General features: G+C 44.7%; 1 protein-coding gene across 2 annotated transcripts in view; it reads left to right on the forward strand.

Moving 5' to 3' along the window:
• MYO10 (myosin X) overlaps positions 1-15,688 on the forward strand; it is a 213,488-nt gene that overhangs the window by 37,115 nt on the left and 160,685 nt on the right. For both annotated transcript variants that reach the window (XM_044233626.1, XM_044233636.1), the window contains exon 2: positions 9,297-9,395. In XM_044233626.1, the coding sequence (XP_044089561.1) occupies positions 9,297-9,395 (99 nt within the window). The remainder of the gene's footprint in view (positions 1-9,296; positions 9,396-15,688) is intronic.

The raw sequence follows: 15,688 nt of genomic DNA on the forward strand, positions 1-15,688 counted from the left end.
TTCAACACATCAGTGTTGGCTCTATGATGACTGGTTAACTGATAGATGGACTAGTTTGTTCTCTAGATTCTCAGTGTTTGAGGTGATCTCAGCAACTTGGGGATATCTTTGTTCTTTCAATATTCTTTCTGGATTATTTCTAGTCACTGTCGTTTACAAGAGCAACTAACAAGCTATTTTAAGGAATTGTGAAGAAGGTAGGAAGAAAATTAGAATATAAAACAGGGACTGAATCCGTTGGCAAGCTGGACCCCATAGCCAGGGAATAAACTCTTTTCTTTACAGCATCACACAGTCATAATTTAAGCATCTCGCCGCCTAACAACGTTTGGGTTTGATTTTTGGATCAGGAGTGGGAGATGCCAATGAGTCTTTGTATCTTTACCAGTGAGCAAAGGTTAGCTTCTGGTTGGTGATGCTTTTTCTCATTTTCTTTCTTCTTTTTCTCCTTTTCTACCTTCTACTATTCATATGCTTTTCATGTAATCCTCTGGAAGCTTTTCATGTCCTTTCTCCTTGGAAACTGCCCTTCCAAGTAGCTGATAGGGGTAACAGAGTTTGATCCTCTGGGCAGGACAACAAGAAAAAATGGGAGTGCCTCATGATCCTTCTTGGTGGCAGGGTTGAGGGAGGGGAGGTTGGGGTCCTAACGAGTTCTCCAAAGACGTGGGACGAACAGTCTCTGCACTTCATATAATGAATGCAGACAGGCCTCCGTTTGGAGCCATACTGGTTTTTAGGGGTGTTTGAGTTGTTGGGGATGCTGCATGTCTACCTGTAGAAATGGTACCATAGATGGCCCTTCGGCCCATAGACGAGGCCCAGAAATGATGTTAGTGAAGATGAGGATGACCAAGCTGAAAGCTATAAATCTATTGTCGCTACAGATAGCTGGAAAGCATTTCTTATAAAAATATATAGTATTTCAGCAATACCATCGAGGATTCTAGAGGCCTGTCTAGGGAGCTATCTAACACGTCCAGCATCATCTTAGGGTGGGGGTGATTATGTCTGTGAGTCTAGAGCAGAATGTCCACAACACATTTTCCTCTGGAATCTAATGATGGCCTCAGCCCTGATGGGCCAAGGACAGTTGTTGGGGTTGCCTATCCAGAAAACAAAAGGCATCGCTGTCCCACAACCAAAAGTAGAATGGCACAAGTTGCCACAAGTCTCCATCATCACGGGCTCTAGGCTCCTAGTTTCTCTCTTGAACTTCCCTTTTTTACTACCCTCCCACCCCCCTGCCTCGGTGGCTGGTGCAGGGTGGAGCTGTGGCCTTAGCACCTGATTGAGTTCTGCACCCTTTGAGACCTGAGACTAAAGCCACCCGGGGTCCCTTGAGAGTCTAAGGAGCCCCGGGCCTGGTTGAAGGGCTCCTCTTTGGAATCTGATACAGTTGTTGAGAAATGAGGTGTCTCAGATCTAATGCCCTGTCATCAGGAGGTGAGGAAATGAGTCTGAGATCACTCAGATCACTTGAGGACCCCACAGTCGGCAGGCTGTGTGGCCAGGGGATGGAAAGACCACCCATGGGTGTGGGATGCCGAGAGTCACTGGTCCCCTGACCCTTGCCCCTCCTGAGGAGTGGCCATCCCCGGAGGGGAGAAGTCTTGGATTTCCCCTTCCCTTTTCTTTTTTGGGGAACAATCTGCTGGGTCTGTCTCCAGCCAGCTGTCCTTCATCCCCACTGCTTGTGGGCATGCTGCAGTTTTCACGCTTACATTTTACATGGGCATCTGCCCCTCTCTCCATTCTTGTGTGCACCATTTCCAAATTCCTGACCCGTTTTGTGTTGGGGGTTTGTGAGCATTGGGGGGCTGAAATAGCTCCTGAGGGTCAAGAGCACTGTGGCCAGGTTTTGTCTGTACCATTCGGTCATCTGTGTAAAAACATGAAACGTCTGTTCTGATCTACTTTAAAAACATAACAGACTGGACAGATGGAGGAAAAAGGAGAAAGTCCTTCTCGCAGCACATCGGACTGTTTGCCTGGTTGAACGTCTTCCTTGTCAAAACATTTTGAGTCCTGGAGTCACCCTCTCCCTTCTGTATGTACCTGGTTTAAGGTCCCCAGAAATTAGATCTGCCCCAGGTATGCTGTATCTGGGCCAATTCGACTCTGGGAAGTTGTAGAAATTTCTAGAAATTAAGCAATAGCATCTGCTTTTTGTTAACAGGTTCACTGACAGTCATTGGTTTTGGAAACTCTGATTTGGCTGTGGCTCTCAAGCTTTGTATTGCTCTGGCTTTGTGATTCTCCACCAGGACTGTCCTTCCACCCACAGTAAAGAATTACCTCAACCTAAATGTCGCTAATACCAGGTTGAGCAATCAGCTTTAGGACTTTATGTGTTGCAAAAGCCATATCTTTTAAGTTGAATAATAGGATTAAAAAAAAAAATGTTGAAAAGGTGTTTCTACTTCAACAGGGGGGAAAAAAAGACTATACAACAGACATCTCATTTATATGTAGAAGCTACTCCCCCCCCCCCCGCCCCAAAAAAAACTGACACAGAGAACAGATCAGTGGTTTGCGAGGGGTGGGGAGTAGATGGGAGAAGTAGGTAAAGGGGGTCAAAAGACAACAAATTTCCAGTTATAAATAAGTCCTGGGAATGTAATGTACAGCTTGGTGATCATAGTTAATACAGTAGTGTGTATCTGGAAGTTGTTAAGAGAGGAGATCTTTAAAGTTCTCATCACAGGAAAAAAATTGTAACTATGTGTGGTGATGGATATTAACTAGGCTTTGGTGAACATGTCACAGTTATGCAAATATTGAATCATGTGCACCTGACACTAATATGTTATCTGTCAATTACATCTTGATTTAAAAAAAATGGAGAAAAAGTGCTGTTTAAATCCTTGGTACGATAATATCCATATCCAGTTTCTGGAATTCAGTAGGGTCAGGAACAGACAGACCTTGCCCGGCAGCCTTTTGTATTAGATATTGTAGAAGATGCCAGGTTAGACGTGATGGCAGGCAAAAGAGGAGAACTTTGCCTTGGCTGCTGAATTTATTACAGATTTAATTAATTTTAATCTTCCTTCCTTTCTTCTTTAAGTGAGCCTTTGTAGCTATGATGGGGTTGAAATCATGACCCTGAGATCAAGAGTCCCATGTTTACTGGCTGAGCCATCAAGGCGTGCCTACTGTAGATTTAAAGAGCCCTATTAATTTAGCCATTGAAAACTTATTTGATCCCTTTCTCTTTAAAAAAAAAAAAATCACATTTCCGAACAAATTGTGACTTTATCACGTGGGTCCTTAGAGAATCCTGAACCGTGACTTACTAACACAGGCCATGTAAGAGAAGTAGGTGTGGTTCTGGGTCTGAGATTGAGTTGTGTGTTTGGGTACAAAAAATGTTCTCCTTTCTGTGAATCTGTAATTAGAACATGCCACACGGAGTGGTATTTAAAGCATAGCATCGTCTCTCTTTAGGGTTTTTTCCTTACCTTCTTTTTAAACTTAGTTTTTGGTTTTTTTTTTTTTCTTTCTGTTAAAGTTCAAAAAAGAAAATCATTTTTAAAATCGGAAAGGAAATACAGTACTTTTAAAAAAGTAGATTGAAATCTATGCCGGTGATTTTATCTCCTTTACCTTCAAGCAGGGATCAGCAGGCATTGTGTGGGAAGGGCCGGGAGGTAAAAATTTCAGGCGGTTTTGCTATGGTGGCGGGAAAGAGCCCGATGAAATTCCTGGCCCAGGGAGGAGGCAGGAGGCACCGCCGGTCCCCAGTCGGCTGGGGATATAGGATTATCTTCTAGGGTGATGGGTCTAATAATTAAGTCCTGTGAGACAGTGATACAATCTGTCACCATCTCATCTTTCGATTAGTTTGGGCAAGTCTCCTATGTGGTCTCAGCCCCTCACTGACATGAGTGGAAAGCAGAGACTTGAACTCAGCACAGATCTTCAGAGAATTCAGCCCTTCCCCCTGAATGCTTGTGGGTACGTGGTCTGTGTATGTTTCTTGATTTCTTGTCACCCAGTTATAGAGACACAACTGGGTTTTTCCCATTACAGAATGGTTAGGAACGTGTATGTACAATTGAGCAGTATGTAGCTTTGGAAATCATTTTTTAAAAAATGATTTGGAAGCATTCCATTGTATGGATTTGTTACATTTTGTCTCTATGCCAGTTAGTGGTCATTTGAATGATTTTTAGTATTTTGCTATTAATGAGTAGCTCCAAATATTTGCATGCAAAACTTTTTTTTTTTAAAGATTTTATTTATTTATTAGAGAGACAGCATGAGAGGGCTGGGCGTGGTGACCAAAGGGAGAAGCAGTCTCCCAAGTGAACGGGGAGCCGTACCAAGACCCTGAGATCATGACCTGAACTGAAGGCAGAAGCTTAACAGACTGAGCCCCCTAGGTGTCCCTGCACGCAAGACTTGTTGAAACGTTTCTTTTTTCTTTTTTTAAAGATTTTACTTATTTATTTGACAGAGAGAGATCACAAGCAGGCAAAGAGGCAGGCAGAGAGAGAGGAGGAAGCAGGATCCCTGCCGAGCAGAGAGCCCGATGCGGGCCTCGATCCCAGGACCCTGAGATCATGACCCGAGCCGAAGGCAGCGGCTTAACACACTGAGCCACCCAGGCGCCCTGTTGAAACGTTTCTTTTGAGGAGGTAGATCCCTAGGAGTTGAATTGTGGGAACCCATGGTGAGATTGTGTTTAGCTTTTTAAGAAACTGCCAAACTGTTTTCTAAAGCTGTTGTACCATTTTACATCCTTACCAACACGTGGTACAGTCAGTATTACTATTTTTTTTCTATCCAGGAAATCATTTGTTGGGAATGGAAAGTAGACCCTATGAACCTCCCTTTCAGAAACAGGGAGGCAAGTAATAACCAACCCTTCGTACAGGATTGCTCCAGATCAAAGGGGATGGGAGCTTTGGTGCAAGGACATTGTGGTGTAAAAATGTTACTGGTGATTACGTGCAGGAAAATTTTTAGCTGTTAAATTTCACACATATCCGGCTCAGAGATTAGGATGAAAACTTGCCCAAGTTTTAATAAAATGTGTATGTTATGATCAAACTTATAAAGACATTTTAACACTCAAATCATGAGCTTTCTCCGTATGCTAGGTTGCCTGGATTGTGCATTAAATTATCAGCCTTATTGAACAATGACAGAATCTAATGGCTTGCATATGGTGGGCAAATAGTTCTTCCCCACACAAACCTGGATGATCTGGTGAGTGTCCGCTTGTGACTTCATTTTCAAATGCCTGTGGGTGGCCTCTTTTCTGGACCTGGGCATGTGTGTTCTATTCAAATAGAGGGGAGGCAGAACATTTGGGGGCTCAGAGAAACCATCAAGAACAATCTGTAAAAATAGCCACTTCAGTTGTACTTTGTAGTTCCAATTTGATGAAAATTGCCAGGTTAAGCTTTTTCGAGGAACAAAGGGAGTGTTTTGATTGAGTTTCTCTTCCTACCTGTGGAAGACAGCAGCTAAAGGCCTCGTGTTGTGGCCAATGGGCTTGAAATTTCCAGTCTGGGTGGATTTCCTACAACCTGCTTATCAGCATCTCTTCACACCTATTGAAAAAGACCTTTGGACGAAGGAAGTTGAACCGCTGTTTGATCCTGTAGGACTTTGTCAACAAAGGGCTTACCCGACCTTCACGGACAGTAAAAAGGACCACAGCACAACTCAGGTGTAAGAAACTAAACGCTGTGCAGCTTCTGGAAGTCAGGAGGTTTATGTTAATCCTTGTGACAATTTATATTAATTCAGCAATGTTTCCTAATAAAATATTTGATTCTTACTAAGTAGGCGATTTTAAAAATGGGTAACCCATGAAATCCGTTTTCATTAAAAAAAAAAAATAGTGCAGGTGAGAGTCATAGCAAACAGTGCTTCGGACTTAGGATTTGGGGGACAGGACCACTGTGAATTAATTATTTCATGATTTTACCCAATGAGTAAAAGTTCTCACCTTATAGAACTTCGGAAGTTTCCATTTGAGTGTGTGCATACATGTGTGTGTATGTGTGTGTCTGTAGGTATTTCAGAACTTTAAAATGTTGCAGTCTCTGAGGTGTAAATTAAAAAGACGATAGAGAGGAGGCGCCTGGGTGGCTCAGTGGGCTAAAGCCTCTGCCTTCGGCTCAGGTCATGATCCCAGGGTCCTGGGATCGAGCCCCACATCTGGCTCTCTGTTCAGGGGGAAGCCTGCTTCCCTTCCTTTCTCTCTGCCTACTTGGATCTCTGTCTGTCAAATAAATAAAATCTTCAAAAAAAAAAAGATGATAGAAACGGGGATGTCTGGCTGGCTCAGTCTGTAGAGCATGCAAGTCTTGATCTCAGGATCGTCAGTTCAAGCCCCACATGGGGTGTAGAGATCACTTCAATAAATAAAAATAGTTCAGGCACTTGGAAGTCTTTTTCCATCATTGCAGTTAATATTAGTTTTGGGGTGGAGTGATGTGTGAGAGAACAGTGTTAAGAGGACGGCGGAAGTGAATGTTCTTTTTGGAAGCAGGTGTGTGCTAAATAAATCCGACTGGCAGGCAGTTGGAGGAGAATTCTTGGTGTTCCCTGTGTCTCAGCCCGAGCTGCCGATCAGAGGGACGGGAGTGACTCCTGCAGGGGTGGGGACTCCCCTTTCTTGATGTTCTGTGTGTTCTTTAAGGCAGGCTTTATAGAGATTTATAGAGAAATAGCTCGTAATCATTTTTGATGCTGTGTATGATTGTGGAGGATTTCAACCCCTCTTTGGAGGTCAGGTTGAAGTATGAGTTAATACCTCAAGGCTCGTGTAACAAGGAGAAAGGGAATGCCTGTGGGGAGGGCTTCTGTAGGGCTGTGGCAGGTGGTGCTGGGAGAGCCAGTCACAGGGAACAGGAGAGCTGGTCCCAAAGCCCCAAAGACTTGGACCAGACTCAGTGTTGACTTGGGATTCCGAGTAAGGTTCTAGCTCCTGGCTGGCAAGTCATTACTGGCGACAAGGGAGTAATTTTTAAGTCAGATTTTTCAAAATAATTTTCAAAGAAGTACACCCAATATGGGACTCAAACTTAAAACCCCGACATCAAGTGTCACCTGCTCTACAGACCGAGCCAGCCAAAGGGCCCCAAGTCAGATTTTTGTGTCTTAAATTTTCCCTCCTGGCGAGCGAGGTAGAAGGGAACAGTTGGTTCTGTGCGTGGTCACTGACCACTTAAAGTGACTTCTGGGTTATATGTTTTTTTAAAGATTTATTTAATTGACAGAGAGCACAAGCAGGGGGAGCAGCAGGCAGAGGGAAGGGGAAAGCAGACTCCCCACTGAGCAAGGAGCCCGATGTGGGGCTTGATCCCAGGACCCTAAGATTGTGACCTGAGCCGAAGGCAGAGGCTTAACCCACTGAGCCCCCCAGGTGCCCCTGTGGTTATATTTTAATGTGTATGGATTCGTTCATTTATTTTATGAATTATTTCAAGGAGATAAATAGTATGAAGTGTAGAAAGAGCATGGGGTTAGGAATCGGAGGGAAGGGCCGTGTGATGGAAAACAAGGACGTGGGCTCTGAGTTTCAGTTTCCTCCTGGAGGCAGGATTCCTAGTTTACTGAGGGTTGGTATTAAATCCAGTGTCCTTGAGGCTCTTAGCTTGTGACTGTGACACATGGGCATGCCATTATTGGAAGTTAGCTACTCTTTTTGCTACTGATAAACATAATTTAAAGTAGTATAACATGGGGGAGGGGGCCCAGATGGTTCAGCGGGTTAAGCATCCAACTCTTGATTTCAGCTTGGGTCTTGATCTCAGGATTATAAGATTGAGCCCGGCATTTGACCATACTGGGTGTGGAGCCTGCCTAAGATTCTCTCTCCCTCTCCCTTTCGCCCATCCATCCCCAGTGCACTCTCTCAAAAACAACAACACCCCAAAAAACTAAAATACTCCTATGAAAAATAACGTAGCATAAAAGTTATTTCTATATTATTTACTTATATATTACTTATATATTATTTATTTATATTATTATGTTATTTGTCTGTATTATTTATCCCCCACCAACTCTTTTAAGAGACTAGTAGGAGCCCCTTAAATGGCAAGTTAAATATACTCTAATCAATATATTTTATATATTTCACTTAACATTTGAAATCAAAATTAAATAGAACAATAAAATGAGGTTGAAAGTTCTAGAAAAAGTTCCATGCAGGTGCCATTTCCAGTGATAATTTAGGTATAGTGTTTTCACATACTATATCAACACAGTGCGTCATAAGGATGTGCTTGTTTGGGGTCCTTTTTGTTGGGGTTGATGAAGTGGACCAGATTAGTAATAACTTGATGAAAAATTAGCGCTTAATGTTATGTTCCATCACATGGGCGTACATCATACGGATAATTTGTTATAATTTGATCAGTAACACCCAGTGATTTCTTCAAACTTTTATCCCTTGTTCTTGGAAACGAGTGGTTTTCATGTTGTGAAATTAAAGGAGGAGGAAATTCATCATCGAAAGATAAATACTCTGCTTATTTCATTTGTCCAGTGGGGACATAACAAATGGAAATAAAATCAAAACTGAAGATTAGGCCCCAGGTGAAAACAATAGGATCTGGAAGTTTCCATCTTGGGCTATAGTCCTGAACACTGGCATGTGTTGGATGGTTTGGTGGAATCCTAGCGAAAGTTCTGATCTTTCCTAAGACTTTAGTCCTTCTCTTGGAGCATCGATTTGACCCCTGGATTTGGTCCCAGTAGGAAGTCAGCAGACTGTTCGAATGCCATCCAGGTGGCCAGGCTCAGGTGGCCGGGTGCTCCAGGCTTGGAGCTGGGAAGGTCAGAGCCAGCAGATGCCAGTGAGTTTTCAACACTGGTGGAGCAATGTGGCGACCTGGTTAAACTTGTTTCTGGAACCCAACTGCCTGGAGTCAAGTTCTTCCCATCTTGCGATGCTGGGCGAGTTGCTCTGCCTTCAGGCCTTCCGGTTCTCTCTCTGGAAAGCTCAGTGACAGCAGTGCCTGTCTCAAGGGCCTTTCTGAGTGACATGAGATCATTCGCAGGAACCACTTGGCATTTCCGCAACACAAGGCCTACTATTTTCTGGCCTCCTTTTCCGTGTTCTCTGGTGGGACGCTCAGTCACGCTTGTCTCTAGTGAAGGCTGTGCCTGATGCTTTCTGAAGAGTCATTCTTGCTTGAGAAAAACATTTGCTTTTTAAAATGTTGTTTTTTCTTAAAGGAATGTACTCGTCAGTGGTTTTGAGAGTGGTGATTTGCCACGAAACACAACCCAAGCTCCCAGTGAAATCTCCTTTGTTTTGTTTACAGGGGACACGGGTCTGGCTGAGAGAAAATGGCCAGCATTTTCCAAGTACTGTCAATTCCTGTGCAGAGGGCGTCGTGGTCTTCCGGACAGACTATGGTCAGGTGAGCACACGTGGACGGCTTCCCGACATGTTCTGCTTCCGAAGGTTGTCCTGCAAGAGCACATGAGTGTTCGCTGCTCCCCTCTCTCCCTCCCCCCCATACCGTCAATGTTTTTTTCCAAGTGGGAAAAACCAAATCCTGGAAAGAATGTAGAACATACACCTTAAGTGTGTGGGGGAGATGTAATAAAACTCCCCAAACGGAACGTACAAAGTGTTCCAACCGGACAGGACAGAAGAGCGCTCCACTTGGCTGGTTCCTGGGAATCTTGTTAAAGAAACAGACGTACAAGGTGCAAGCAATTTGAGAAAAACTTCAGAATTATGGATATTTGCGTATTGGTTTCCTTACCGCCTTCCCTTGAAATTCTTGCATGTCCTACAGTGTTGGAAATACGGGTCTGCCCGTGGCCATGTAGGTAGTGGCGGTTCCTGTAAGAACACGGTGGGCTACACCTCACCTGAGTTCCTTGTCCACCTTGTTCTTCAAACAAAGAGGTTCCTTCAGGTGGGGGCTTTGACCACTGCTTCAGGTGTCCTGTTCATTAGTGAAACCTAAAAGCTTGTATCAGCGAAAACAAATACATGAATCCAGAAATTAACTCATCGGTTGTATTTGGGCGATTGTAAAAGAAGGCTGGTGTCTCCGTTTTATCAAGGAAACTAATTTTAATGTTACCAGTGGATGCCTTTTTCAGAGGCACGTAGCAAAATCTAAGACCTAAGGAGAGAAGGATGTCCTCTGCCGGTATTTAAAAACTCCGTGTCTGATTCTGGTTTGCCAGTTTTGTTGACAACAAACCCTTCAGGGTCAGTGTCACGTAGTTTAAGGCAGATACGGGCTACGTGGTTATCAAGACCTGTTCCCAGAGAGAGTCCACTTGGTGGCACCTTTCTTGTTTCGTGGCTTAAGCAAGTGATGTCACTGGGCTGTGTTACAGGTCCTCAGTTTCTCTGTCGCCTGAGAGTCTTGAATAGTTGATCAGCATTTGTCCCGTGGGGAAGACCCACCTGGGTTTGGTCGAAGGCGATTGCGGGGGATGGGGAGGGGCTGATAGATCGCGAGTCTGATGGTCACTGCCAGCGGGGACTCGAACTGCTGTCCAGCCTGGTTTCCTTCTCATCAGATTCTCAGGCTGTACGGTATGATCTGTAAACTAAGGACAGGCTAAGTGACTTTTGTCAGGCGTGAGTGTGTAGGTTCCTGTGCAGGGCTCGTCCGTGTTCGTCTGTCCTCCTGCCTGTTATCCTGCCTGTCCTCCCTTCCCACTTGACCCGGATGAGAATTCACTTCCTTTTAGGTTCTGTACGTACTTTTCAAGATGATAGAAAAAACAGAAAAGCGTGTATTTAAACAGTGCACATGACTTGATGTAACTTTGTTCCTGAAAGTGTTGTAAAATAGATTGTTGATGGAATTTTTTCTTCATTGACTTGTTTTTTTATCCCAAAGATAATTCTTTTTTTTTTAACTTTACCCCTCTATAAAAAATTTGTGGTAAAAAACACATTAACACTAAACATAACCATTTATTTTTAAAGTGGTTTTTAAAAAAATTTTATTTATTTGACAGAGATGACAAGAAGGCAGAGGGGCAAGCAGGAAGAGAGGGGGAAGCAGGCTCCCTGCTGAGCAAGAGTCCGATGGGGGGCTCGATCCCAGGACCCTGAGATCATGAGCTGAGCCAAAGGCAGAGGCTTTAACCCACGGAGCCACCCAGGCGCCCCATAAACGTAACCATTTTTAAGTGTACGCTTAAGTAGTCTTAGGTATTTTCATACTGTTGTTCCAGAGAGCTCTAGAATTTTGTCATCTTGTGATACTGAGACTCTGTACCCACCAGCAGTTCCCTATCTTTCCTCTCTTCAGTTCTTGGTAACTACCTTTCTACCCTCTGTCTCTGATTTTGATTACATTAGATACTTCGTGTGAGAGGACGGATCTCTCTCTCTCTCTCTCTCTCTCTCTCTCTCTCTCTCACACACACACACACACACACACACACACACAGTATTTTGTCTTTTTTTTTGGTGTGGTTGGCTTATTTTGCGCGACATGGTATCCTTGGGGATCTAAAATGCTTTCTGTTCCCGTCTGAGTACACCGCTCAGCAGAGGCTAACACAGAAACTTCAGCCCTTTGGTGCTGCTGTCCATGACACAGGGTCTGAGCTCTGTACCACGTGAAGCCATTTTCAGCCCTAGCTAACGAACAGCTCAGCGGACGGAGGTGGAGTGAGGGGGGCAGGCCAGTAATCATGTTCACGGCTGACAGTGATCTACCGACAGATCGCGGGCTTCGGAACAGCTAAACCAGAATAGCATGCACTTAAATGTGGAAGCCGCTCTCAGCTTTGACTTCTCATCCTCTGTCAGTCACCAAATACTTGGTCTTACGTTGTCCACTCTGTCATTCCCAAGTATAAGGAGCTTGGAGATGTGTGTAGAAATTACAGGGTTTAAGCCAGAAGAGTGCGACGAGACGGAAGAATTGCATTCCGACTTGGATCAAGAAGGGACCGTGGGCAGGGGACTCCAGTGTCTTTCTTTCCTGATGTCCTTCCTTTCCTCACATCCCAAGTTCACTGTGATGTGAATTTTCAGGTGTATTCGCCCAGGGTTAGGAGAAGTTCATGAATGGGTTCTGGTCCCTAGGACGGACACAGTGACTCTGTAACTGGGCAGGGACAGATTCTTCAAGGAATTAGGGTCCAAGATATAGAGCATGGCCTTGTCCTCGTCAAGCCTGTTTAGGATAACTTTTCAAGGTATTGGCTACTTTTAACTCAGTTTATTAAAAGATGTGAAAAAATCAGTGTGGGGGGGCAGGTGGGAGAGGGAGAATGAAGAGTTATTGTTGAATGGGTACAGAGTTTTAGTTTTGGAACATTTCTGATAGTGGACAGTGGTGACAGTTGTGGGAAAATGTCCTTGTGCTTTAATGCCACTGAATTGAACACTCAAATGGTTAAAGTGGCTTTTTTTTTCGTTCTTTTGTACATTTTACCACAATAATAATTTAAAAAAAATGTTTGAGGTAAAAGCTGTTAAATGGGTATTTTTCTGCATTTAAAAAACAAACCATTCTGGTGACATTTTTGTTGGGGAAATGTGGCGTCAGAGAAATAAAAGCTAATGAAACTATTAGTCTGCCCTACTTGGGGGACTGTGGTCTCTTAGGTTATGTGACTCGCCTGGGAGTCCTGCTCAGCTGCAGATTCTGATTGGCAGGTCTGAGGCGGGGCCTGAGCATCTGCATTTCTCACAAGCACCCCGTGGTGGTGATGCTGCTGCTGGTTCCCTGAACCGCATTTGAGTAGCAAGGGGTATAGAGGGCTTTCCTGAGAACCGCCTGGCGGTCATGGTTGTCTATAGTGAGAGCAGGGAGTGCTCTCAAATCCTTTGTTGGACCCCTGGTCCCAGGGTTATAGAGGAAGCGGAGAGAAGAGGAGGGGGGCTTTCGGTGAAGCGAGAACCCTTTTCCTTGACCTTCCAAAGCTCTTCCGTTCTCCTTGCTCGATGCCCTTCCTTCCTACAAGCATTTGACCTTGAGCGTGGCCAGGTTGGGTCTGACGGCAGCAAAATGATTCCTGAGCGAATCAAAAAACCATTCTGAAATCCGTTTTAGTGTTGGAAGCTGAGCAGAGCCAGGCGTCTCTAAAATCATAAAGTGGGACCTCAGGGACCGTGGGTAGGCGGGAGATCATTGTGTGTCTTTTGTGAGAGCACTGAAGGGCATGTTCACTGATTTCACTCAGACGCTGAGAATTTTGCACATGTCCTCAGCTGTTTTGGGGAGAGTGGGTTTTTTTGTTTGTTTTGTTTTGTTTTTTGGCCAGGGACATAGCTTCACTGTTAACTTAAAATTCCATTTCACACTAAAAGTAAAACTACTGTAGGTTGATCCAGGGAATAGAGAGGACCAAAATGTTCCCGTTTGATTTATAACGTACGCTCTACTCGCCGTGAAGTATTTGCAGATGGAGAAAGAAATGTGCCAGAGACGCGCTAGCACACTTGGTTGAAAACGATGCATAGCTGCGGCCTGTGGAGGACACAGCAGCCGGGCAGGTCTGCACGTGCCCTCAAAGTTCGTTCTAGGCGTTCGTTGTTTCATCACGCTTTCCTTTCCTGAGCTTAAAGATGCTGCCTTTTGTTTGTTTTTTGCCTTTTTGCAGATTGAAGGTTTGTGACAACCCTGCTTGAGCAAGACTGTTGGTGATACTTTTTCCAACAGCATTTGCTTACTTTGTGTCTCTGTGTCTTACTTTGGTAATTCTTGCCATATTTAAAACTGTCTCATTATTGTATTTGTTCCGGTGATCTGTGATCAGTGATTATGGCTCACTGAAAGCTCAGATGATGGCTAGCATTCTTTTTTAAAGATTTTGTTTATTCATTTGAGACAGAGATAGAGAGCATGAACAGAGGGCCAGGGAGAAGCAGACTCCCTGCTGTGCTGGGAGCCTGACGTGGGGCTCGATCCCTGGACCCAGAGATCATGACCTGAGCCCAAGGCAGATGCTTAACCAGCTGAGCCACCCACACCTGCCCCGAAGGCTAACATTTTTTAGCAGTAAAGTATTTTTTTTAAGATTTTATTTATTTATTTGACAGAAAGAGAGATCACAAGTAGGCAGAGAGGCAGGCAGAGAGGGGGAAGCAGGCTCCCCACTGAGCAGAGAGCCCAAAATGGGGCTCGATCCCAGGACCCTGAGATCATGACCCGAGCCAAAGGCAGAGGCTTAACCTACTGAGCCACCCAGGCGCCCCAGCAATTAAGTATTTTTAATGTATGCACATTGTTTTTTAGGCATTGTTGAACAGTTAGTAGCTAGAGTATAGTATAAACATAACTTCTATATGAACCGGGAAACCAAAAAATTCATTCAAATAGCTTTATTGTGAGGGTCTGGAACCAAACCTGCAATTTTTCTGAGGTACACCTGTCCGTGTGTTCTGGGACATTGAACCGCAGACAGTTTTAGAAGAGCACCATGGCGGGGCGCCTGGGTGGCTCAGTGGGTTAAGCCGCTGCCTTCGGCTCGGGTCATGATCTCAGGGTCCTGGGATCGAGTCCCGCATCGGGCTCTCTGCTCAGCAGGGAGCCTGCTTCCCTTCCTCTCTCTCTGCCTGCCTCTCTGGCTACTTGTGATCTCTCTCTGTCAAATAAAAAAAAAAAATCTTCAGAAGAGCACCATGGCTTTGCAGGGTGCGCGTATGGCTAGATTAGCTCTTATGGATGTGTAAGAGCAAGGACAGCCTTGAACATCGGTCTTTTCTGGAACACTCATGAGCTCCACGGGCCATCACGATAGCACCCTTTAGGAACATTGTAAATTGAGTAATAAGTTCTAAATTAGATTTTTCACTTTGTAAGTGAGCTATTCTTTTCCGAGAAGAGCCTAATTTGATTGCTCTGAAACAGCTCACAGTGATATCAATTTACCTAATTGTGTTTTCAGGGGTAGTTATTCAGCTTACCCCAGTAAACTTAATCAAGGCAATTACTCTAAGCAGTGATTCTGTGGGGTTTTTTGTTTGCATTGCCTCTCTATGGGGTCTTCAGAAATATTTTCCTGGCTGGGGATTTAATCACCCCAGTCTACAAGTAAATGCCCTTCTCCTCGCCCTTCTGTCTTTATTGGCTTGCCACGAGTATGATTAGATTTGGGTTTAAAAGTTATTGTTCTCATTTGATTAATTCACAAAAAGGCCGTTAGACGGCCGGGTTACTCTCAAGTCCGCCCCACCCCACGGGAAAGTCAGACTTCCTCCAGCCAGACGGGAGACCCAAGGCCCCTTACTTGGAGGGTCACGCCTCCCATTTCCGGCCATCCCAACCTTTTCGGTTTGACCTTCCGGTGTTGACTTGTTGGAATTAGTAACGTGGGCCCAATTTTGTGAAACTTCATGATGGATTCGTAGGGATTTTTGTTGGTGGTGCATTTCTTGATCATTTTCTCATACTCACTGTCCTGCCCCGCTGTTTCTTCTTTGCTGTTTTCCCTTCACTTTGCCAGGACGAGTACATTTTTGTGTCCCTGGAAGGGAGTATGCAGCCCGTGACGTTCATGGACCACGTGCATCCACTCCTGGGTTCCGGGGGCATCTCCCTCAAGCCTGCTGAGGGCTGGGGAAGGGACAGTGGGGCAGCCCAACACCCGGGCCCCCAACCCTGTCAGGAGGTGGACAGCTGGATCTCCGTGATGGCACTTCCGGGGCCCACTGATTGGATCTGGCTGTTAATGCGAAGGGGTGGGTCCGAAATATTTTAACGGAATTGCAGATTTC

This window comes from Neovison vison, chromosome 1 (assembly GCF_020171115.1).
Source record: "Neovison vison isolate M4711 chromosome 1, ASM_NN_V1, whole genome shotgun sequence".
Lineage (NCBI taxonomy): Eukaryota > Metazoa > Chordata > Mammalia > Carnivora > Mustelidae > Neogale > Neogale vison.